Source organism: Trichechus manatus, unplaced genomic scaffold (assembly GCF_000243295.1).
Source record: "Trichechus manatus latirostris isolate Lorelei unplaced genomic scaffold, TriManLat1.0 scaffold00029, whole genome shotgun sequence".
Classification (NCBI taxonomy): Eukaryota; Metazoa; Chordata; class Mammalia; order Sirenia; family Trichechidae; genus Trichechus; species Trichechus manatus.
The window spans coordinates 710,224-736,880 of NW_004443965.1; the positions used below are offsets into that span (position 1 = coordinate 710,224).

Consider the following 26,657-nt stretch of genomic DNA (forward strand, 5'->3'; position numbering starts at 1 on the left):
TATCCAAGAAATCTGATAGTGAGGGAAAGAAGAAACTTAGGATTGTAGAAGAGGATTGGGAAGTGGTGATAAAGGACCAAGGGTCATGGAACGTAGGTGTTCTTGTGGTCATTTCTGAAATGGCCAAGGACAACACTAAGAAAGAAGGCAAGAGAAATAGAAAGAGAACTGATGTCATTAAGGACCTCAAGACAAAAGGAGTATACAGAGCATATTCAAAATGAGAAAGACATAAAATTGTTGAAAATTAGGAGTTTCTGAACAGACAGGAGGATTTCAAAGTATGAGATCATTGTAGTTTTCCCTTTTGTTTCACATCTAACAAACCTAAAGGAAGTCTGAGAGAATTATTTCACAATAATTAGTGGAATGAGGGCATTTAATAATGTCACTTCAGAATAGTCAATGGTCATTTTAACTATCGCTTCCAAAAAAGCCTTGTCAATTTCAGATTACAACTACTTCTTTTCTTTTCCTTCAAAATAAGCTAAGTTCAAGCAACCAGAGCAGAGACCAGGTTTAATTTGCTGGGCTGCTGTACCACCTGACCCACTGGTCTTAGAAAATAGCATCGTCTCGGGCATCCATCCAGCCTGACAGCCTTCCTACTTTTTTCAATCCTTTCTAACTCAGCTATAGCTAAGACAAATATGTAATCTCTATCCTAAGGCTCCTTTGAGGTCAGCTAGTAGTAGATATAATTTCTCTCAATATTCATCACAAGCACATACAGACTAACAGTTTGCTAGGAGCAAGGAATACCTCTAAAACAGCAAATTTGCAAACGCCATATTGAAGAACATTATTGAAGTTCCCATATCCCATGTATGCAACCAAAAACAATGCTGTTAAAACACTCTGATAGTTTTAACAGTAAGAGTTTTTCTCCTTAGCTTTTCATTTTGAAAAGCTTTCACTTAGTTATTTCCATTTACTTTAAGGTAAAATTATTGTTACTTACTCTTAGGCAAAAAATTTGTAAATAAACTTCAACAAAATATCCCTGGCCACTTTATTTAATAGGGATCATTTAATAAACAAGCAATAAATTGATCATGACAAAATATTTATACTAATATAGCTGAATTTTAGTTAAGTTAGCAGTACAGTGGTGTCACAGATTGAATTCTGTCCCGCAAAATATGTGTATCAATTTGGTTTGGCCATGATTCCCAGTATTGTGTTATTGTCCACTATTAGTCATCTGATGTGGTTTTCCTATGTGTTGTAAATCCTAATCTCTGCCTGTGGTGAATGAGGCAAGATCAGATTATGTTGAAGAGGATTAGGGTGGGATGTAACACCCTTGCTCAGGTCACGTCCCTGATCCAACCTAAAGAGAGTTTCCCTAGGGTGTATGAGAGATAAAAGGAAAGGGAAGGAAGCAGAGAGTAGGGGACCTCATACCACCAAGAAAGCAGCTCAGGGAGCAGAGTGCATCCTCTGGACCTGGGGTTCCTGTGCTGAGAAGCTCCTAGTCCAGGGGAAGATTGATGAGAAGGACCTTCCTCCAGAGCCCACAGAGAAAAAGAAAGCATTCCCCTGGAGCTGATGTCCTGAATTTGGACTTCTAGCCTACTAGACTGTGAGAAAATAAATTTCTTTTTGTTAAAGCCATCCACTTGTGGTATTTCTGTTCCAATAGACTTAGATGACTAAGACAAGCAGGGAGAAGAGAAATTCTAGATAGTTTCAACCCAGAAAAATAAGATACAGGCTATATTAGTTTCTGGCATTTATGTGCCAGGCACTGTGCTAGATGGTAAGGACACAGTGGTGATGTCAGTGACCTAATCAAGTCAGCACTTAGAGTCTAGTAGAAGGGTTCAGAACCACTACTCCAGTTTGAAAAATGTTGTGCTCCCTACCCTCAAAATATTCCTATCTGCATTTTTTAATAAAGGTTCTTTAATATTGAGCATTTCAGATATAGTGGAAAAAATTTTGGGAGCTCTATGAGACCTATTACATAGGTAGCCATCTACATGTATGACTATCCCTAGTTCTGGGCAATTGGTTTGCGGTAAAATAATATTCTACATAACAGTTAGCCTTCACCTGGTATTCAAAAAAAAAAAATCCTGAAATGTAGCTACTTCATTCAAGCTACTAACAACAACAACAACAAAAAATTCAACAACCCCTTTAACACCTGGAGAGTACAGATTAACATGAGAATAAGATTTCACATTTCCTTTGTAAGATTCAATTTCTTCAGAATATATAACAGGATTGTTGTGGAGCCCAGCATGGAAAATTATGCAGATAGATAATTCTTTCACCTCATGAAAGATTTTTAAACTAACTTTTTCATTTAAGGAAGAAAAAGAATTAAAATATAATTAACAAAATAATTTGAAGGCTCAAATATTTTAGATTCTATTTAATTTTTTTCAATATCAAATTTAATTGTAACATATCCTAAATGCATCTCTCTCCATACACAGAGTTTCCATTGGCTTCAAAAAAATCAAAGGAGGTAAGAGTACTAAACAGTGGTTTCGCTTTCATTTATTTTAGATTTGATTATAAAGCCAAGATATCTTGCTCAGAAATTCACCATGAAAAAGACTCACAGAAAGTTTGAAACCACCGAACAATCCATTGTCTTTAAAAAGCAGTATCATGGGAAGCATCTCAAGCTCATTAAAAGAAATGGAGGGAACACACAGTTACAGCAATTAAAATAACGCATTTAAGTGTCCTTCCTCAGAAACAACTGGTTCCTAAGTTAGACTTTTAGGACTGGACACAAATAATTCCACACTGAAAGCTTGTCAGGTTTTCACACAAAAATACCAGCTCAGTATTCTCTCAGGTCCACATCGATTGCTAGAAAGGACCTTATTTTTTATTTTTTTTTAAAAAGTCCTCATTATTGGAACTATACGTAGAGGAAGCTTTCTGATGTAACTTGCTGCCGAGTTAAATACAATGGCTATGGAAGGTAAGATTTTTACAAAGACTTTTCTACTAGCTTGATAAGTAGAAAGAGAATTGGTTACCCATCTGGATTTATTCAACTTGATTTTCCTCCAAAAAAAAAAAAAATTGATTCTCTCTTTGCTCTGCCAAGAAGAGCAGAGAACAGAGAATTTCAAAAGTGGAACCCATTTAGGTTACAGGTTCTCACTGAACCTAATATACTCTCTGAATTTTGCAAAATGATATAACTCAAGTACCAAGGGCTTAGAGAAGAAAGAAGGTTCAGTAGGAGATGGAGAATGTCCCTGCCTTTATAGAAGACTTTCTGGCTTCATAATAGAACACTAAATTGCATTAAGATTCTCAAGTCACAGATTTCACTAGATGGTTCTAACAATTTTAGTGTCACATCTCTATATGTAGTTTTTGATGAGTTCTAAGAATAAGTAAACAAATGCTTCTGTCATACACTAGTTAAAGAAATATAGTTTGTATATGCATACTATATCTAGCTTAATAATAAAATAATTCTCCATTTTATTGGAATTGCAAATCCTAATCAGAACTAATAAGAATATCCTATTCTTTCCCTTCTCAAACACCACCACCGCTCTATGGCATATATTTACACTTTAAATTAAATAGAATTAAAATTAATCTTGTCTTTGAATTTTGTCATGATACCTTTAGAAAAACACAAAGGTGGGGTTGAGTTTTGCTGCATTAATAGTTATTTCCTAAAAAAAAATTCATGCATCTATCAGCATTAGATTCATCATTTCAATCAATAAATAGTGAGTTACCACTACACGTGCTTTCATTTGTATCTATACATATTAAACATAACAGACTTTCTGGTATTTTAATGTTACTTTAATAATTACATTTTCAAATACTAGGAGTAATCATGCTTACTACTCATCATTTACATTCATAAAAATGTCTACACTTCAATCTAAAAATAGCAGTTGCTTTGTACAGAAATTGTTAACACTTACTGAGAACTGTGGCTTGTCATTTGTTCCATTCTAAAATAACATAATATCCTGACATATGAGTCTATTTTGGACATACAAAATAGAACTCATCCAAGAAGCCGCTTAATAAAATCCTTAGGGCAAATGAGAGTATATCTGAAGCCCTGGTTACCTCAGAGAGCATCATTCTCTGAATATGTTGTTTTGGCAGTTGAGATCATCTCCTGTTGGTGATTCTCAGCTTCATGCTTCAGGGAATTTATGACAGGTTGTTTTTTGTTGAGGGCTTCACTCTCTGTAATATTCTACCTGCCATGGTCTAAGGAAAATCCCAGCTAGTGGACTACAAGGCCCTAGGACAAAAAATATTTTTTCCAGTGGCATATTATTGCTATTTTTATGACTCTATCATTTTCATAGTTTTTAAAAACGTAATCTGAAGGTGCAACCTGAGGCTCTAAAGTAATGAGGATAGTAAATGAATAAATAAAATATGCTCAGTACCCATCTCTGATGCCTCTTCAAAAGGAAGAAATGGAACTTCAGTAATCTAACTTCAGACAGAAGAATCCAAACTTCAATGATATAAAAACTATTGACCAACTTAAACAGGCATAGGTATCCAAATTGTATTAGTAAGGGCAGTATCTGGGTCATCTCTATTCCTTGAAAATAATTCAAATTTTCATAAACGAAGCTGTTAAAGATTAGAAAGATATAACACAATGTCAGCTAGAAAACTGGCTCTACACAAAAGAATTTCAGACATTTCTCTCTTCTAAGCATTCACCAATAATTTTTATGCTGATGATCAACATTCAATATCCATGTTGGACATTCATCTCACTATTTCCTTTTCAAAGTGATTTAATGGTAAATCTGATAGAAAACTTATACCTTGTTTTTATAATATCACTCTCATCTTTTTTAGCCAGTAAGTTAATTTAGAATCTTATAAAATATTTTTAAAGTTTAGCAGTTATTTTGCAATACTACATACATACAAATTTTAAAGGTTAATAAATGACTAGTTTTCATCAATAAATTGTATAATTAGAATACAGAGCTGTGTTCCCACCTTCATTCTCAAGCAATCATTTCATTTATATAAATAAGGCCTCATTAAAGACTTTCCACGAGATTATGTATTAAAGCAGACCAATTGTTAAATGATGTATTTTGCTACTGTTAAATGATCATATCTTAATTTCTCTAAGCAAAGCCTCAGTTTAAAAAAATCATAAACTGATGAAATGAATTGTTAACACCAACACACATTTATGAACATAAGTGTCACATATAATAAGATATCCCAAGGGCCAACATTGGGTATGTTGGCTCCTGTTGAAAACATTCATATCAATGCAATGGATTTCTGTTGGTCGCTGGTAAAGATCTTGTTCAAAAATGGTTCTATGTGTCATTTCACAAATTCAGAAATGTCACAAGACAAACTATGCTAACTACTCTCAGTAAATGTTTTGTCCGATATGATAAACCTTAAAGAACTCCTGTTCCCCAAAACCAGCACTAAAATACACCTCAATACATTTGGTAGATTCCTGAGAATCATCTCATTCTTTTAACTATCATTTAAAATTATATTTTATAAATTCAAAGAAGGTATAAATTATGATTTTCACAAAGACTTCACTCTATTATATTTTAATTAGGTTTTAAAAATCCTGTGGAAAGCCTATCTACATATCACTGTTGACAATCTCACAGGCATAAAAATTAGGAGTCCAGCTCTCTTCCTACAGTCAAAGCTATTGGTTCAGGCTAGAAAAGGAAGGTGTGTTGTTTCCCATGACGTACAAAAAATTTTTTGAAACAAACATTAGCAGAAGTGTGCCTTTCGAATATCTTTAAATAGGAAATGTGATGTTCAGATAAGGAACCGTTGGTCTCTAAATTTCAAAGAGAATTTAGAGGTCCTCTAGCTCAGTCTTCTACACAGTGCAGGAATAGTTTCTATAATAATCAAGGCTAGGGATAAGAAGCCGGTGGTCCAAGGACCATTTGTAGCCCACAGATACAGCCTATTTAGCCTGCACAGGATTTTTTGTTTTTTTAAACTAAGCCAACACAAAAAAAGTCCAGATCTATGCCTTTGCTTGAAAATTCACCTGGAGCTGAGTGTCTGTTGCACCTTTAGATGAGGCATGCTCTCTCTACTTTTCCATAGCTCCCACCACTTCCAACCAGCCCACTTCACTCATCTTGTCACCTGCCCAGCTGCTTTAAGCATCCAACTATTTGAATCTGTGACCACTGTTCCAGAAAGATAGCTATCCACTCTGTGGCTGAACATCTCCATGATGGGGAGGGAGCTCCTAATTTTGCAACTTCATTGTAGGCAACTCTAAACATTAGAGAGATTTGTCTAGAATAATTTCTAGACACTGGACCTAATTCTGCCCTTGGAGGCAATCAAATTTTAAGTCTACTCTCTCTTCCACAGGAAAGCCTCCTAGACATCTGAAGACAACCAACCTTCCTAGGTCTTCAGTTTTAGTTCAACAGTCCCACAGCCCCCCAGCTATTCCTCACAATGATATGTTTTCAAGCCCACTCACTGTCCTTGGCACGTTCCTTAGTATGGATTAACTCTATTTATGATTTATTTATCATTTAACTATTATTTATATATTCATTTTTTATTCTAGTTATAAAAGTTTTTCACAAGCAATAATGTAATATTTCCTTGATCAATATCAGTAGTTCTCCAACTTTTTGGTCTCAGGACCCTTTTACACTCATAAAATTCATTGAGGATCCCAAAGAGCTTTTGTTTAAGACAGTTATATGTATTGATATTTACTGTACCAGATATCAAAGCCAAAATTTTAAAAAATATTTAATTAGTTTTAAAATACAAGTTAACCTAATATCATATTTCTACAAAAAATAAGTATATTTTCCACCAAAAATAAACAGTGAGACAAGCGGCACTGTTCTACATGTTTGCAAATCTTTTTAATGTCTGGCTTAACAGAAGACAGCTGGATTCTCGTATCTGCGTTCACACTCAATCTGTTGCAGTATCACACGTCAGGTAGCATCTGAAAACTCAGGAGACAATGAGAATAAAAATATGCAAATACCACCTTAATATTATTATAAAAATAATTTTGACCTTGTGGATCCCCAGGGGTTCCCAGACCGTACTTTGACATCCACTTATGCTTTAATTAATGTAGTTTAAGTTCCAGTTAGTTTTTCTAGCATCCAGGTCATTCCTTTTGCTTATCTTGAGCTTCTGGTCAACTAAAATCACCAGTTTTTTCCTCACACAAATTGCTGTGAAGCCAAGCCTTCCCCTTTAAATAAAAATGCAGACCTTATGCATCTGTTTCTCCATAGATTTCATTTTGTTGGCTTCAGGTTACTCTTTGGTAGTGGATGCTATTGGTGCCCTGCCCAGATGCCCCTTAAAGGTGGTGCACTCATCCCCACTCAGCTGCTGTGATTCTTGGCTGATCACTCATAGCTGCCCTCTTCTCTGCAGAATTACTCTCAGTAAAACTGGAGCCACCTTACAGTCATTTAGCCAATGACTGGCTGACAGGTGAATGTCTGTCACAGAACACAAAAGGCCAGCCCTAATGACGCAAAGTGAGACTAATTCTGTGCTCCAGAGCTTCCCACGGAATCAGACTGAAGTTTGTCTCTAGTAACATGATGTTTATTCTTAGCTTTTATCCCTTGCTCTATCCTGCTTCCCTCCCTCCCTTTCTTCTAAGAGCACATCCTTAATAAATCACAGGAGCAGGAATCCCCATCTCTGGCTCTGCTTCTAGTGAACCTGACCTAAGCCATCTTTCATCCCATCAGGATTATTGCAATCTTGACTCTGTCATACATCATATCCTAACCATTTCAGCAGTGTAGCATTTCAAATATGTTAAGCATTTTATTATACAGTAGTACTTGGGAAAAAAAACTAGCTACCATCGAGCGGATTCCAACTCATGGTGACCCTATAGGACACAGGAGAACTGACCGATAGGGCTTACAAGGCTGTAATCCTTATGGAAGCAGATAGCCATGTCTTTCTCCCACGGAGCTGCTGATGGGTTCAAACCGCTGACCTTTCAGTTAGCAGCCGAACACTTAACCACTGTGCCACCAGGGCTCCTTCATAGAGTAGTGCAATGGTTCTTAAAGTATGGTACCTGGACCAGCAGGAGCCCTGGTGATGCAGTGGTTAAGATCTACAGCTGCTAACAAAAAGATCAACAGTTCGAATCCACCAGCTGCTCCTTGGAAACCCTATGGGGCAGTCCTACTCTGTCCTATAAGGGTGCTATGAGTCAGAATCGAGTCAAAAGCAATGGGTTTGGTTTTAGACCAGCAGCATCAGCATCACCTGGGAACTTGTCAGAAATGCAAATTTCAGGCCTCACTTCAGACCTACTGAACCAAAGACTCTAGGGGAGGGGCCTAGCAATTTGTGGTTTAACAAGCCCTTCTGGTGATTCTGATGCCCACTAAAGTAGCAAAGAAAGAACATTTGACATCAGAAGACTTTCACAGGAAGGCTAACTTTGGAATCTACTAGCTATATGACTAGGAAAAATCACTTAACTTCATTAACTTTATTCATAAATTAGTCATATTAATATCTATTTTCACAGGGTTTTTCTGAGGATTAAAAGAGAATAAAACAACTACTACAGTAAACTGGCACATAATAGGTAATCAATAAATGGTCATTATAAGTATTATTATTTTGTGAGAATTTAATGTTAATACATGAATATATTAATGTTGGCACAAAAATTTGTTGAAAGAGAATCTGTTAAAATCATTGATAAAAGTATAGATCAGAGCTAAGCAAATAGCAGAGTTCTCATGGCACAGTAGTTACGTGATCGGCTGCTACACGAAAGGCTGGCAGTTTGAGCCCACCCAGAGGTGAAGGAGAAAGACCTGGAGATCTGTTCCTGTAAAGACTAGCCTAGGAAACCCTACGAGGCAGTTCTACTCTGTCATCTGGGGTTGCTATGAGTCAAAAATTGCCTGTCATATGGGGTCGTTATGAGTCAAAAATTGACTCTGGCACCTAACAACAACAACCAAATAGCGGTACTCTAGAACTCTACAGAAGCACTTCTCTCAAACTTGGTATCACTCACTCATATATCTATATTATTTTGGTATGGTTATTCAACTACCTACAAAGATAACTGATTATTAACTTAGGAGAAAATGTAGAAACGTTATTTTAGCCCTTTAATCATTATATTTTTAGGAGCACAAAACAATGTACTTTACCTAACCTTTGTTTCAAAATGCTGAGGGCCATAGTTACTATGAATTTATCACTTTTTAAGACATAATTGATGTAACTTCTGATAAGTGATGGCTAAAAATGAAAAATAATGTTGATTTACACAATTGCTTAAAAGGCCATGAAGTTCGTTAATCATCACAAAACTACCAATAATTTTTCATGACTGACAGAGTCTATCCTATAAATACACTTATGGCTGAATTTGATAATTTTACAAATTAGGATTATAATCACTTGAGCTCATCTGTCTATCATGACTACAATCAATCCTCTTCATGAAATTTGCTTAAACACTGTATTTTTAAAATGCCAGCAGTTCATTTCATTTGTGAGACAAACAGTATATGGCTCTTCCCTATCTAATTACATTCCACCTACATATGTATCTAAATTGTCATAATATTTTCTACTAATGTCATAAATAGGAGTACTGTTAAGAGAAAACTTTTTTTCTGAGATATTTAAAAATTAAAAAACTATAAATTTCAAATCATCATACCTATAAACATACCACAAAGTGAATAAAAATTATGCACAAATCTATGATGAAGGAAAAACACTTAAGAGAAAGCTACAACTCTGCCTGCCCAATTACTGATCTAGGAAAGTGAGACATTATACATACAGTTCTAATGAAATGTTTTACATTGCCTTAATTAGTGTACTTTTTTTTTTAGTGAGAGTCATTCTCAGTTGTCTCTGTACCACATCACTGAGATGGTAGTAGCATTGGTTGAAATAACTGTTATCTTCCAACCAGAAGGCTATTTCCAACCTCTAGAAGGCAGGAAGAGAACACGATTCGATAGGAAGTGTTACAGAGTCTCTGCTCCCTTCTGGTTTCTTCTTGTTTCTCCATTTACAACCCTGCATTTACTTGCATAATTATGTTGTTGTTAGCTGCTGTTGAGTTGCCCTCTACTCATGGCAACCCCATGAACACTATAAGCAAACTTTGTGCCATCCTGTGCCATCCCTATGATCAGCTGCAGACTGAGGCTTCACTGGCCGATTTTCAGAAGTAGATCCTCAGGCCTTTCATCCTAGTCTATCTTAGTCTGGAAGCTCTGCTGAAACCCATTCAGCATTATAACAACTTGAAAGTCTCCACTGATGGATGGGTGGTGGCTGCGCATGAGGTAAACTGGCCAGGAACTGAACCTGGGTCTCCCGCGTGAAACGTGAGAATTCTGCCATGGAACCACTGCATAATTATAGCATATCCATGAAAAAAGACAATTGCATGTGTGACATTGTCAGTATTAATAATAACAGTACTTTATACTTATTAAGTCCAACCTAAAATAAACAAGAAAGTAGGGTCAGTATTTTAGACAAGAACACTGAGATTTATTCAAGGTTACACTGCTAGTAAGAGGCTAACATAGAATTAGAAAACAGAACTTCTGATTCCAAGTCTAACATTCTTTCTTCCAATTGTGCTTTGCTATAATCTGAATAAAAACCTCCCAGAAAATAGGCAGTATAAATTTACAATGGGTTACCAAATGATAATTATAAATAAAACACTGGAAGTTGACTGGAAGACCAAGGGCTTATTATCAGATTCCACTCCTATGACTACTCCACAAACGTAAACTATTAAAAACCCACTGCAAGTCTCTCTTGTAAATATTGTTAATTTTTCTATGTACGTTAATTGCTGAAAAAGACATCTTACCTAGTAGGAACTAAACTATTTCAGAATTCAGTCAGTTCTAGAGTGACTCACTTGGGAACCCTGTTTATATCAAGATACAGAGGTATCTGATCCTTCGGGTGGGCTAGTTCCAGGGAAACTAAATCTAAAGTTTTAGTCAAATAGCAAATACTTACTGAGTTACATTACCTCCATGGAGTTTACAGTCTAAAGGAGTTGTCTGGCTTTAAACAATAAGTACAAGTCTAAGAGTACTAAGAAAAATAAATAAAGGATAGGTACTTTTAAGGCAAATCCCTGAAGAGAAAGAACAGGAATAAACAATACTGAAAAAAAAAAAAAAAGCAGCTAAGAAAATCTTATCTGATTAGAAGGGGGTAAATTACTTCTAAGCTATATATAACTCAGGTAAATATGTACATATCTATGTAGTAGTAATCTTTTAATTACTGTTTCTGCTATGTAGGTGGATAAAAAAAGCTTGGCGATACACTGAGATGGGATACTGGACCGTCTTTCCCTGAACTTTAAATCTTCCTCTGTTATTTATGAAGGGACAGAGTGAGATGACCATTTGAGCCATGATATTAAAGGAAGCTTACAAGGATGGACAGGGAGTCCAAGTGAAACCACTGAACCAAACAAAAATAATCCCAAGGATTTCTAGGAGGTGAGAGAAAAGAGTTAAGGATTTCTTCACTCTTTGAAGAGATAAACAAAAACAGAAAGAATGATTTAAATCCTAAGAGTGAAAGGATAGTTCAAAGGCTGTTAACCAAACTTGGATTCTATTGTTTATACCATATAACCTACTTTCTTCACCTAACATGAACATTTAACACTTGTAATTAAGTAGCTACCTACAAGTCAATTTTTACTGACTGCATCCTTCGTAGATACGAGCCATTCTTTAATCAATCCACCACTGTTGTTCATTTCAGTTATCTTCATTTTTCCTATTACAAATAATGGTGAGATGGATACACCTGCAGGTAAATCTCTGTGCACATCTCTCATTATTTTATGAGTATTTATCTGCAATTTGCTTTGACATAAAAGTAATGCATTAAAAAATCAGATGTATCAATGGATGAATAGAGGGATAGATACGTAATAAAACAAGCACAGCAAAACGTTAATGGTAGAATCCAGGTGGTAAGTATATGGATGTTTACTGTAAAACTCTTTTTTGTCCATATGCTTGAATTTTCTTCATAATAAAATGTTTGAAAAATTTATACTTTATGAGAATAAATTCTTTGAATTGGAATAGAGTGCTCATAGTAAGTATACATCTTAAAACTTTGTGAAGTTAAAACCTCAACCAGAAAGTGTCAGTTCCCTCATACTCTCAGCACCACTTATAAGTGATTTTTAAATCTTTGCCAAATTGTAAGACAAAAACTGGTAATTCGTCTTTAAAACATTATTTCTATGTGCATTTTTAAGTGACTATGTTATAAACTGAAAAGCTTCCTAACATGCTTGGCTCCAGATTTGATGTTGGTTATTCAAACTATGAAGCAGTAATCAAGATTCAAGCACCTACCCAGGGGCACCTGCTTCTTAGTAAGCACAGTACTCTCAAGAATAACTTGCAAACCAAATTATATTGGAAAGCATTACTTCCCAGGCCAGCACCGTACACAGGCAGAGGGGATTAATGCCTAGTTGCCAAATGACTCTCTTCTCCCATTTTATTAAGATGGTCAGAATTCTAATAATTAGTGATTTCTTCCTTTGTGCTGAAGCAATTCTTCTTGTTGTTAGGTGCCATCAAGTTGGTTCCTGCTCATAGCAACCCTACGTACAACAGAACGAAACACTGTCTGGTCCTTCGCCATCCTCATGATTGTTGTTATGCTTGAGCCCATTGCTGCAGCCACTGTGTCAATTCATCTCTTTGGGGTCTTCCATTTTTCACTGACCCTCTACTTTATCAAGCATGATGTCCTTCTCCAGGGACAGATCTCTCCCGATAACATGTTCAAAGCACCTGAGATGAAGTTTTGCCATACTCGCTTCTAAGGATCATTCTAGCTGTACTTCTTCCAAGACAGATTTGTCCATTCTTCTGGCAGTCCATAGTATATTCAGTATTCTTCATCAACACCATAATTCAAAGACATCAGTTCTTCTTCCATCTTTCTTACTCACTGTTGAGCTTTCACATGCTTATGAGGCGACTGAAATTACTATGACTTGAGTCAGGCTCATCATCAAAATAATATCTTTGCTTTCTATCACTTTAACCCTTTCAAGACCTATGGAACATATATGGTATCCCACACAATTCTTATGCCTCTGGAGTTCGTTGAAAGGGGCTAGCCCAAGTTTAAGTGCTTAGCCTCAAGGCTGGAGCCTTTTGAAATGTGTGATCCTGAGTGGGAGGCTCATTTTTGTGTAGGTTGAGCATTGTCTTAGGTGATGCCTCCCGGATACCTGAATTTTCTAAACTTTTGACAGGTTTGCCTTTATTTCTGTGAGATAAGCCTCCACACTATGTTTTCCAGTTACTATGTTCTAATGAGAATGTACCTATTACAAGAATAAGCTATTGCCAGTCTTCATTCAGTCATAGTGGCCATTTTCTCTTTTATGCCATTCATTGTTTCCAGGTGTTACTGGCTCCCTTCTTTTCTAGCTTCTAAACAGTAAATAATGCCTTTCCAATAAGGAATAGTGCATTGCCCTGGTACTCTTCAAGAGATTGGAACTCCTATAAGTTATTCTTACCCTGCATTCAATCTTAGGGCCCAATCATTGCTTCCACATGTAGCAGGTGGAAATGCACCACGGTGAGCAGCTCTGCCATATTCCAGGGCAGCTGTTCCTGCTTCTTAGTTGTTAGTACTGCTTTTGTTATAATAAAGAATACATAGTAGTGGTAATTTTACTGAGATTCCAATTCCTTTAGTTTTAATTATTTTTCCTATAAGTACTGCTTTTGCAGTAATGAAGAATGCCTTGTAGTGGTAATTTTCCTGAGATAAAAAATCCTTTGGCTTTATATATTTGGAATGTAGGTACTGCTTTTGCAGTAAGAAACAATGCATTGTACCATGTTTTGAAAAGTTTCATGAAAAACAATAAAAAGGCTAAGAACAAGGAGACTAACTGCCCATCCTGTGCCATCCTCACAATCCTTATGTTTGAGCCCATTGTTGCAGCTGCTGTGACAATCCATCTTATCAAAGGTCTTCTTCTTTTTTACTGTCCCTCTACCTTACAAAGTATGATGTCCTTCTCCAGGGACTGGTAATGTCTGATAACATGTCCAAAGTATTTCTTCCAAGACAGAACCGTTCACTCTACTGGCAGTACATGGTATATTCAACATTCTTCACCAACACCATAATTTAAAGGCATCAATTCTTCTTCTGTCTTCTTTATTCATTGTCCAGCTTTCGCATGCATATGAGGTGACTGAAAACACCATGGCTTGGGTCAGGCACATCTTAGTCTTCAAAGTGACATCTTTGCTTTTCAACACGTTAAAGAGGTCTTTTGCAGCAGATTTGCCTAATGCAATACATCTTTTAATTTCCTGACTGCTGCTTCCATGGGCGCTGATTGTGGATCCAAGTAAAATGAAATCCTTGACAACTTCAATCTTTTCTCCATTTATCATGATGTTGCTTATTGGTCCAGTTGTGAGGATTTTTGTTTTCTTAATGTTGAGGTATAATCCACACTGAAGGCTGCAGTGTTCATTAGTAACTGCTTCAAGTCCTCTTCCATTTCAGCAAGCAAGGATGTGTCATCTGTATATTGCAGGTCGTTATGAGTCTTCCTCCAATCCTGATGCTCCGTTCTTTTTCACATAATCCAGCTTCTTGGAGTATTTGCTCAGCATACAGATTGAATAAATATGATAAAAGGATACAACCCTGACGCACACCTTCCTGATTTTAAACCATGCAGTATTTCCTTCTTCTGTTCAAACAAATGCCTCTTGTTCTGCATACAGGTTCCTCATGAGCACAATTAAGTGTTCTGGAGTTCCCATTCTTCACAATGTTATCCATAATTTGTTATGATCCACACAGTCTAATGCCTTTGCAAAGTCAATACAACACAGGTAAACATCTTTCTGGTATTCTCTGCTTTCAGCCAAGATCTATCTGGCATCAGCAGTGATATCCTTCATTCCACATCCTCTTCTGAATCTGGCGTGGATTTCTGGCAGTTGCCTCTTGATGTAATGCAGTGACCATTTATGAATTATCTTCAGCAAAATTTTACTTAGGTCTGATATTAATGACATTGTTCGATAATTTCTGCATTCTGTTGGATGACCTTTCTTTGGAATGGGTACAAATATGGATCTCTTCCAGTCAGTTCTCCATGTAGCTGTCTTCCAAATTTCTTGGCATAGATGAGTGAGCACTTCCAGCCTTGCATCCATTTGTTGAAACATCTCAACTGGCATTCCATCAATTCCTGGAGCCTTGTTTTTCGCCAGTGCCTTCAGTGCAGATTGGACTTCTTCCTTCAATACCATTGGTTCTTTATCATATGCTACCTGCTAAAGTAGTTGAACATCAAACAATTCTTCTTGGTACAGTGACTCTTTGTATTCCTTCCATCTTCTTTTGATGCTTCCTGCATCATTCAATATTTTGTCCACAGAATCCTTCCCTATTGCAACTCGAGCCTTGAATTTTTTCTTCAGTTCTTTCAGCTTGAGAAATGCCCAGCATGTTCCTCCCTTTTGCTTTTCCATATCCAGGTCTTTGCATATTTCATTATAATACTTTACCTTGTCTTCTCGAGCTGCCCTTTGAAATCTTCTGTTCAGCTCTTTTACTTCATCATTTCTTCCTTTTGCTTTAGCTACTCCACTTTCAAGGACAACTTTCAAAGTCTCTTCTGACATCCATTTTGGTCTTTCTTTCTTTCCTGTCTTTTCCATGACTTCTTGCTTTCTTCATGTATGATGTCTCTGGTGTCATTCTACAGGTCCTCTGGTCTTCGGTCATTAGTGTTCAATACATCAAATTTATTCTTGAGATGGTCTCTAAATTCAGGTAGTATATACTCAACTTGTTTTAATTTTCTTCAACTTCAACTTCCATATGAACAATTGATGGTCTGTTCCGCAGGTGGCCCCTGGCCTTGTTCTCACTGATGATATTGAGCTTTTCCATTGTCTTCTTCCACAGATGTAGTCGATTTGATTCCTGTGTTTTCCATCTCGTGAGGCCCATGCGTATAGTTACTGTTTATGTTGCTGAAAAAAGGTATTTGCAATGAAGAAGTCATTTGTCTTGTGAAATTCTATCATGCGATCTCCTATGTCATTTCTATCACCAATGCCATATTTTTCAACTACTGGTCCTTCTTCTTTGTTTCCAACTTTTGCATTTCAATCACCAGTAATTATCAATGCATCCTGATTGCATGTTTGATCAATTTTAGACTGTAGAACTTGGTAAAAATCTTCCGTTTCTTCATCTTTGGCATTAGCGGTTAGTACGTAAATTTGAATAATAGTCATGTTATTGGCATTAGCGGTTAGTATGTAAATTTGAATAATAGTCGTATCAACTGGTCTTCCTTGTAGGCATATGGATGTAATCCTATCCCTAACAGTGCTGTACTTCAGGATAGATCTTGAAATGTTCTTTTTCTCAATGAAAGTGACACCAATCGTCTTCAATTTGCCATTCCTGGCATAGTAGACCATATGACTCTCCCATTCAAAATGGCCAATATCAGGCCATTTCAGCTTACTAATGCCTAGGATATCTATCTTCAAGCATTCTATTTCATTTCTGACAATTTCAGTTTTCCTAGATTCATACTTTGTACATTCCATGTTCTGATTATTAATGCATGTTTGTAGTTGCTTCTTATTTTGAGTTGTGCTTACATCAGCAAACGAAGGTCCCGAAAGCTTGATTCCATCCCCGTTATTAAGGTCGACTCTACTTTGAGGTGGCAGCTCTTCCCCTGTTGCATTTTGAGTACCTTCCAACCTGAGGGGCTCACCTTCCGGCACTATATCAGAAAATGTTCCATTGCTATTGATAAGGTTTTCACTGGCCAATTTTTTTAGAAGTAAATTACCAGGTCCTTCTTCCTAGTCTGTCTCAGTCTGGAATCTCTGCTGAAACTTGTCTACCATGGGTGACCCTGCTTGTATTTGAATTACCAGTGGCATAGTTTCCAGAATCACAGCAATACGCAAGCCAACACAGTACAACAAACTGACAGATGAGTGGTAGAATCACTGAAGCAATTATGTCCCTACAAATTCTCTCTGAAAATTCAAGTACCTTACTTCAGGTTTCCCTGGGAGGCACAAAAGGTTTAAGTGCTTGGCTACCAACTGAAAGGTCGAGGGTTCAAATTCACTCAGAGGCACCTTAGAAGAAAGGCCTATTGATCTGCTTCTGAAAGGTCACAGCCATGAAAACCCTATGGAGTCCAGTTCTACTCTATAACACATGGGTAACTATAAGACAGAATCAACTTGATGGCCACTGGTTTTTTGGTTTTATCTTACTTCAGTTTGGGCTTCACACAATTGTGGTGCATCCATAGGTAGAATGCAATGTAGCCATTAAAAATAACTATGGAATTCTACATTTATTGATACGGAAAGATGTCCATAATATACTTTCTCTACAAAAAAACAAATATACATATGTGTGTACAATAGAAACGTGTGGAAGGATATTTAATAAAATATTAATAGCAGCTACCTCTAGTTCGAGAAGTATGGGAGATTTTACCCTTTTTATACATTTCTCTATTTTTTATTTTTATAATAGATATTTATCATTTTTATAACAGAAAAACAATAAGGCTATTTTCATTTTGATAAAAAGAAAACTGAAAATATTCCAGGATGGGAAAACCACTAAGTTATTAGCCCTTAATAAAATTTCATTTACCAATATTTGTAAGTTAAGGTGAAAGTCTCCTATGGAATAAAGCCCAGGTGCAGCATATTTTAAAATGGAAAGGAGAAAAGGGCTAATGGCAGACTAGGCAAAGAGGTGTCCAGTCATGTACTAAGCAGTCTATGGATAGATATGTCTTATTCTGAGGGGATTCCCATAGAGAAAAACTGATAGACCACGGAAGACAGCTGTAGTCCTCTGACCCAAGAAATACCAAAAGTGAGAAGGCTCACTACAATCTGCATAGACTCAGAGCAGATCTTAACTTTACCACAATTCCTGCTTTCAATATTATAGAAGATACCACCTTACAAATGATGTTCACTTCTTTCCCCACAGCAAGCCCTGGATGTAACAGAGGTTTGTTTTTTTGTTTTTTTTTAATATATTTTTAACAGATTTAAATTTTTTAATTTATACTTTACAAAGACTAAATGGAGAAAATGGCATGTTAAACTACTCACCTCTGTAGGAAGGCATGTCTGTACATAAGCAGATGTTCCTGGATGTGACACCACAGTCCCACTTTTAATTTGAAAATGCGTTTTGCACATGTAGCCATCAGAACAGTCCTGTGTTGCATCACCAACGAATACATAAAGAAAATGTCAATTAATTTAAGAATTTATCGTTTTAAAATACAACTTCTCACAAATTCCAAACCAAGCAATGAAAAACTAAGTTTATTAAATGAGATAATATATAGCTCCTATTCCAATACCTCCTGCACATAGTAGGCACTCAATAAGTAGAAGTTTTATTCTCTGATGTTTTTCATTTGTTAATGTTTCCTCTTTTCACAGACAATGTTAATTAAATCTCTTCCCTCCCTTTTTTTTTGAGAAATCCATAGCACCTAGGTCAAATAGGACAAACTTTGAGCTTTGCAGCTGTTGAAAGCATTTAAACTTATAAAAATATCTTGTCACATAATCAATATTAGTTTTATCACATATATATGTATATTCAGAGAGAGGGAGAGAGAAAGACAGAGAGCCCTCGTGGCTCAATGGTTAAGCGCTTGGCTGCTAACCCAAATGTTGGCAGTTTGTACCCACCCAGCAGCTCCAAAGGAGAAAGACCTGGCAATCTGTTGCTGTAAAGATTACGGCCTTCAAAACCATATAGGGAAATTCTACTCTGTCACATGGGGTCACTATGAGTCAAAATCGACTTAACAGTACCTAAGAACTATACATATATATATACGTGCGTGCGCGCACACACACACACTCACATGTGTATATATATAGAGAGAGAGAGAGAGAGAAAGACATATATATATATACACACACGCATAGAGAGAGATTTTACAGACTTGCAATAGATCTTGAAGCTGGAAGGGACCTTCCATTTCAATTTCTCATTCAAGGCAAGACCTCCATTAAAACATCCTAAGAAGGTAATTATGCAGCATTCGCCTGAGCACTTCCAGGAACCAGCGCTTTATCACTTACACAAAAGCTGCTTCCATTTTGGTGTGTTGTACTTTGAGAAAGTTTTGTCATATCACATTGAAATGTTTCCCTTTAACCTCAACTCACTGGTTCTAGTTCTGCCCTCTGCAGTCTATTCCCTTTCCCATAGACCTGTTCTTCAAATAGACAAAGAAAATTACTACTGTTTTTAAATATTCCTTTCAAGATATGCTTTCTAAGCCCTTCACCAATTATATTTCTCTCCTGTTTCTTGTACTTAGTCTTAAATATATTAATGGATGACGTTTCATTTAATCGTGGTCCCTTCATTGTCTCTTATTGTTTTTCACTAAGCATCCATTCCCCTTTCTTTTGGAACACTTGCCAATTTTCTTCTAAGGAATCATCTCCTTCTCCACTGTCATTGTTGACATGGCCTCCTCAGCTCCAGGGAAGGGCACGGGACTCTGATCTGCCCAATCAGGACATTACTCCTCCTGGCCTCAGTGACTTCAGAAGGAAAAATAATCCAACCTGAGCCAATGAGATGCAATTTAGAACTTTGATTTGGGGTGAGGGATGGTGGGGTGGGGGGTGGGGGGAAATGCTGCTCTCTTTTCCACTGGATTTGAACCAAAGAGATAAAACCTTGGCAATGTTGGCAGCCATCATGTAGCTAAATGGAGCCTAAAAATGAAGCCAATGCAAAGGAAAGCAAGGCCATGAGATACTACAGAGAAACCAGGTCCTGATTATACTGTTTATACCAACCATACCTGAAGTAGGTATGCCCTCAAATTTTTCAGTTGTATGACCCCAAAAAGTCTCTTCTTTGCATCACTATTATGGATTGAATTATGTCCCCCAATAAGGTATATTGATATCCTAACCCTTGTACTTGTCAATGTAACCTTGTTTGGGTCTTTCTTGAAGATATTATATTTGAAGATATTATCAGTTAAGTTCTACCTGAGTAGGGTGGACCCTTATCCTATATGACTGGTGTCTTATAAAATAGGGGGACGGACATGGAGTCACACACAGGCGGAAGAGAGAATGTAAAGATCCACCTACAAGCCAAGGAACACTCAGGGCTACCAGAAACTGAAAGAGACAAGGATCCTCCCCCAGAGCCAAAAGAGAGAGAGCATAGCCCTGCCAAAGCCCTGAACTTATACTTCTACCCTCCAGAACAGTGAGAAAATAAATTCCTGTTCTTTGTGGTATTTCGTTATGGCAGCCCTAGGAAACAAACAAGTTCACCCAATTTGAGTTGGGTGTTCTGTCACGTGCAAACCAAAAGGAGCTTGCAATAAAATGGCATCCATTGTTTTCAGTAGTTTAAAATAGGAGATTCTCTACTGCATTGTATTATTACTCTCATTAAGGTAGATAATCAATAGTTGATTATATAAAAGATTTACCAAATACAATAAAACTATAATGTTATGTTTTTGTATGAAAAAGGACTGGCAATTCAGAACTTCAAAATGATCTAGCAAAAAAGAAAAAAAAAGTTAAGATATTCAAAGAACTGTTAGAGCTAAACTATGTGTATTAAATGCAATAGTATATCAAATGAGAGTAACTGTTCTATTTCACAGTTTTCTACACCTGAGCTCAGGTCATACAACGTCTTCTTAAGAGAACATACAATTTAGTAAAACTCACATTACAATGCAAAATACACCACCTTTGACATAAAAAGAGGGTGAGTCAAAAATTCCTGTGCACCCATGTCATAAAATTGAAATAAATGATCTGGTCCCTTTTCTAATGAGTTATGATACAGAGATATATCATTTTCAATATTACTTATACTTGAAGAAATTTTTATTTCTATTTTAAGTAATGTATAATACTTAATATTTATTATTATCTACAGGGAAGTATACAAAAGATTTTTGACTCAACCTATTTCTGATCATGGTGGTTTTCTTTTCTGTATCAATCTCTTTCAAAATTAGCCTTGAAAAATATAATCTAGAAAAAGAGTTTATAACATTTTGGTTTCCCTTGAAACATTTACTTCCACAGAAGTAGGTCTTCTCTTACGTTGTTGTAATATAAGGCAGAAAATATTTTGTTGTTTGCTGTTGAAAGATGCTTTTTCAGAGACAAGCAAACACAAAAACATGAGAAATGCCACCCTGAGTCAGCTCTAGCCCAGTATGAAGGTTAACTCAAATCTCCCCTTTGCAATGAATCTTTCCTTGACTACTTCAATCAACACTCCTCTTTGGCATCCCTGAATTCTTTTTGTACTTACCGTGGCCTCCAATTTAACCTTTAACTCTTCTTTAATTTTTTACCATTTGTTATTTTTATTTCAACAAGTAGATCATAACCTCAGGGTCTAAATCCCAGCCCCTGGTGAGAAAGGCCCCTAAGGGAGAAGTCAGGGTCATAACTACAGAATCCAGACGCCCACTCCACATAAAAACCTGATCTAGACTGAGTCTGAAAACATCCTGGACAAGTGGCAGAGGATATAAGAACAAACGAAACCTTACAGCTTATCCAATTAAACCCTCTCATTTTAGAGATAAGAGGGTAGAGGACTGACGCACTTCTATGTCAAGAGACTTGCCTTATAGCTAATTAGCGCCAGAGCCGGAAGTGGGAAACAGGCCTCTTGACCTCAGTGTTCTTTCTATTACACTAAGCAAATTCTGCCATAGAGCAGGATCATGCTTGAAACATGCTTAGTGATATCTCATGGACTAGTGTAGGTCAGTGCTTTACACTTCGAGTAACAAATTCAAGCCACTCAAGTGTGGTCTAGGAAACCAGCAGCACCTGAGAGCTTGTTAGAACTGAAGAATCTCAAGCCCTATCCCAGACCTACTGAATACAAATCTCTATTTAACAGGATTCCCAAGGGATTCACATGCATATTTTTTTTTTAGGAGCATTGAGGCAGCTTGCACTTCAATCTTTGATTTAAAGGAACTGCAAACTGATTGCACTAAACAGTAGTTCTCAACCCTACCTGCACCATAGAATCACCTGGGAAGTTTTCAAAATGCTGTTGCTGGGGTCTCATCTCAGAACAACTAAGATAGAATCTCTCCAGCAAAGTCTAATGCAACAGCCAACGGTGAGAACCACTATGTGAAACTCACTGGGGTTTCCCCTGTTGAACTCAGAGAAGAACAGTCAACCTCGTAATCTGCAGCTACCTCAGGAGAAAAGGTCACAAACAACTCAAGACCTTCATGAACAACGTGATTCACCTGGAGCTCTCCATATGCTAAAATCACCTTCTACTGATGGTCATCTTAGAGCTTTGACTGTGTCGTGACTGCCTTTTAAGTGGTCTTTACTATTGCCTCAAACCCTATGCCCTAGCAACTTGCCCGGCCTTGACCTAGTCATTAATCATATTGGCAAGATAACTTACAATTGTCACTGCCCCAAGTCCAACTACACTTCAGCCATCAGGACTCCTCTCTTCCCATCCACCACAAAGCAGATTGCTTCACTCCGTCACTATAGAGGAGACATTAATAGGAAACCTCCAAGTGCTATAATTCAGACATCACTAATAAAAAAGAGAACACTTCCTCATACTTCACAGCTAAAATTCCTTCAAGTTATCTAAAAAGAATGCCCTTCACCTTATACCAAAATAAAGAATAAAGATTTAAATAAGAAAAATCATACCATAAATGTGCTAGATGAAAATACTGGAGAATACATACACACACACAACACACCTGCACACACATACCAGTTTTTAAGTATGATAAATATCCAGAGGGCATAAAAAATTGATAAATTCTACTGCAAATAAAAAAAAAATACTCTTAATACCATAAAGTCAAAAGATAAATATCAAATTGTGAAAAAGACTTATAGCTCACATCACATAAAAGGATTTTCACTCTCTCTATATATATAGTTTTAATCTCCTCAAAAAATAAACAGTTCCAAGAAATTAATAAGAAAAACACCAATAGCCCAAAGGAAAATGAACAAAGGATATAAACAAACTAAAAAAGGAAATACAAATGGATCTTAATCATATAAAAAGATGTTCAATGTTACTCATAAGAAAAATGCAAATTAAAGCTATGAGATTCCATTTTTTACCTATCAAACTGGCAAAGATCAAGTAGTGTGAAATATACTGCATTGGCTAAAGTGTGGCTGAAACAATCAGGCATTCTGATATATTGCTGGAGGTGGGGGAGTTTAAATTAGTATAACCTCTCTAGAGGGCAAGTTAGCAATATCTATTGAAATTAAAAATGCACGTGCTTCCAACCCAGTAATTCTACTTCCAGAAATTTATCTTAAACACATGTGGGAAATAAAATGCACGCAACAATAAGTACTAAAGTATTGTTTTAATAGTTTAAGACTGGAAACAATCTATATGTCTATCAGTAAGGATTGGTTAAATAAATTATATTAAATCCAAATAACAGAATGCTGTACACAGCCACAAAAAAATAAGTAAATTCTGTAAGTATTAATATCAAATAGAAACCACGATATATCATTGTGTAACAAAAAATGTGTGTGACAGTCTGTATTTATGTATATTATGCTACCATTTGTTTAAATATAAATGTATATGTTTGTGTGAGGGCTGAATATATCTGGAAAACCCAATGCGAATGAGTCAATTTCAACTCATAGTGACCCCATAGGGTTTCTAAGGCTGTAAATCTCTGCAGAAGCTGACTGCCACATTTTTCTCCAGCAGAGCCACTGTGGTTTCAAACCACCAACCCTTCAGTTAGCAGTCGATCTCTTTAACCGTTATCAGTGGTGACCTCTGAGGGTTTGGATGATGTCTTAGTTATCTAGTGCTGCTATAACAGAAATACCACAAATGGATGGCTTTAACAAACAGAAATTTATTCTCTCACAGTTTAGCAGGCTAGAAGTCCGAATTCAGGGCACCAACCAGCTCCAGGGGAAGGCTTTCTCTCTCTGTCAGCTCTGGAAAAAGGCCCTTGTCATCATCAATCTTCCCAGATCGAGGAGCTTCTCAGCATAGATAATCTCCTGGCTCTTGTTTCTTGGTAGTATAAGGACCCCATGTCTCTCTGCTTGCTTCTCTCTTTTATACCTCAAAAGAGACTGATTTAAAACACAATCTAATCTTGTAGATTGAGTCCTGCCTCATTAACATAACTGCCGCTAATCCCACCTCATTAACATCATAGAGGTAGGATTTACAACACATAGGAAAATCACATCAGATCACAAAATGATGGACGATCACACAGTACTGGGAATCAGACTAGCCAAGCTGACACATATTTTTGGGAGACACAATTCAATCCACTACAGGTGAGGAGAGGGAGGGTTAGCAAGCAGACTTCCTTTTCTAATGTACAAACTCTGTGCCTATTAAAAAAAAAAATTAATTTTAAACAAATGCTTAAGTGGATTGCCTTCAGCACCTATGACTCCAAGCCATTACACTACTGCAGTGTTAAACTTCTAGGGAGAAAAGGTCCTGCGGGCCCCAGAGTGACAACTAAGTTTTCTAGCATAGTGCTGACTGAATATTGGATGGAGATCTGAGGATTTCCTGACACAACATATTTGGATCGGCTTTCTTACAAGCTGTCATAGGGCTATGCCACCCAGTGAGCTATGTTATGCCTGTTGGAATCCAGCTACCCAAATAATTACAGGGTTTCTGCTGCTGAATTTTAATAAGCTTTTAAAGATCTCCAGAAAAATGCTGGTATCTAAAAAAACTGAGTGTTCATCTAAGGACTTCAGCTCTACTTTGGAATAAAGCAGGGCTATAGGACTTAAATTCAAGTTAACTGCCCAGACTGATTGGCCGCAGGAAGGGCTGAGCAATGCCATCAGAGGAACTAAGAAAGGCTGACGTTTCTAGTCACTGCCATCACTGATCAAACAATGAACTTGACCTTCAAGATCAGTGGAGCCCTGAGGACACATTTAAGTGATTGTTCTTTCCCTCTATAGAAGATCAAAACAATACTACCATTCCTGGCCCAAAGCTGATTAACCTTGGAGTAAAAAATAAATAAATAAATAAATAAATAAATAAGGAAGAAACGCTGCCTAAAAGCAAAGCTTACATTGGGTAAGTCAGACATTAACCTGATACCTGTCCTTTAAAAAAAAAAGCTAGATGATGTAGGAAGTCAACTGTTGTGGATGTAAAGATCTACTAGAACACAATTCTGAATAGGTTAATATGATTCTTCCACTTGCCTACCCCCAATACCCACCCAATGCCACCAACTCTCATTTCAGTTTCTGATACTGTTACACCTCCCAAATTCATGTGTGGATCCTGGCCATGGCTGACTGTGATACCTCTGGTAATATTACAGAAAAGATGGGTTAATATAAGAAGTGACCAAATCCAGCCAAAGTAGTTCATGGGTAACTGCTGACCTCTGGCTCACTGAGACAAAAACTCCAAAGAAAAGAAACTCAAAATCCAAAAGCCGAAGCAAGGATATAGCTCATCTTCCAAAAATACCTTTATATGTCTTTCATTTTTCTTCTGGTCCTGTGGTATTTTAGGGTTTATTAAACATGATACAGCCAATAATTAAACAGGCCACCCCTACCTCAGAACTTTCACAGGAGAGGGGTTGGAGAGACACCTCAGACGATAACAAGTTCCACTTGAGGAAGCTGGGCCTGTCCTTTTAGGAAAGAATTCAATCTGGATGTGTTCAGCCCAATAGAGGCTGGTACCTACTGCTTTGCCATCTGCATAACAGATGCTTTTATCTGTGTGACCTAACATGTTAATCCTTACTGAACACATGTGTTCACTAGCTGGGAATTAAACCACACAAAAACATTGGGACCACTGATCCTTGATTGGACGTTCTCTCCTTCTGCCCTATTTAAAACAGCCTTCTTAGTGTGGTAGGAAATTAAAAGAGAATCTGTAGGGTTTTGACTTGAATCAATTCTCTCTCCAGCAGCAGCGTGTCAGAGGATTATACTGCCTTCTATTAAAAATACTTAGTTCTACATAAACCATGTTTACAAAGTCATACTCATTCAATACTTTTATTAAGTTTAAATTTCTAATCAACCTATAAACAAAGCACAGAGGACTAAAATTATAGTTACTGAACAGAATCTAAATGTTATAAATCTTGATAATGTAAAAATAATAATATAATTAATAAAAAATCAGAAGGAGAAACAGAAAGGAAGATGGGAGGTAGTATAAGTAAATTCCTCATCTATCATAGGAGGAATCAACAGTTATTGGCCAAAGATGAGAAATCAGAAAGTAGAATTATATTGTTTGAACTTATAGGGGCAATGACCAGAATACCTAAGGGATTATTCTTCATCACTAGAGGTTCCATTAAACAAATTAAAATCATCTGTATAATGGAATGCTATGAAGCTGTTAGAAATAATTAGATAGTTCTATATATGCTCACAAAGAAATACACTCATAATGTAATATTAAGTAGAAAAGTAAGTTAAAGA

General features: G+C 36.7%; 1 protein-coding gene across 1 annotated transcript in view; it reads right to left on the bottom strand.

Annotated features, from left to right (window-relative positions):
• ATG10 (autophagy related 10) overlaps window positions 1-26,657 on the bottom strand; it is a 308,654-nt gene that overhangs the window by 222,041 nt on the left and 59,956 nt on the right. Inside the window, exon 3 of the mRNA XM_004374453.2 lies at window positions 18,237-18,344. Within this exon, the coding sequence (XP_004374510.1) occupies window positions 18,237-18,344 (108 nt within the window). The remainder of the gene's footprint in view (window positions 1-18,236; window positions 18,345-26,657) is intronic.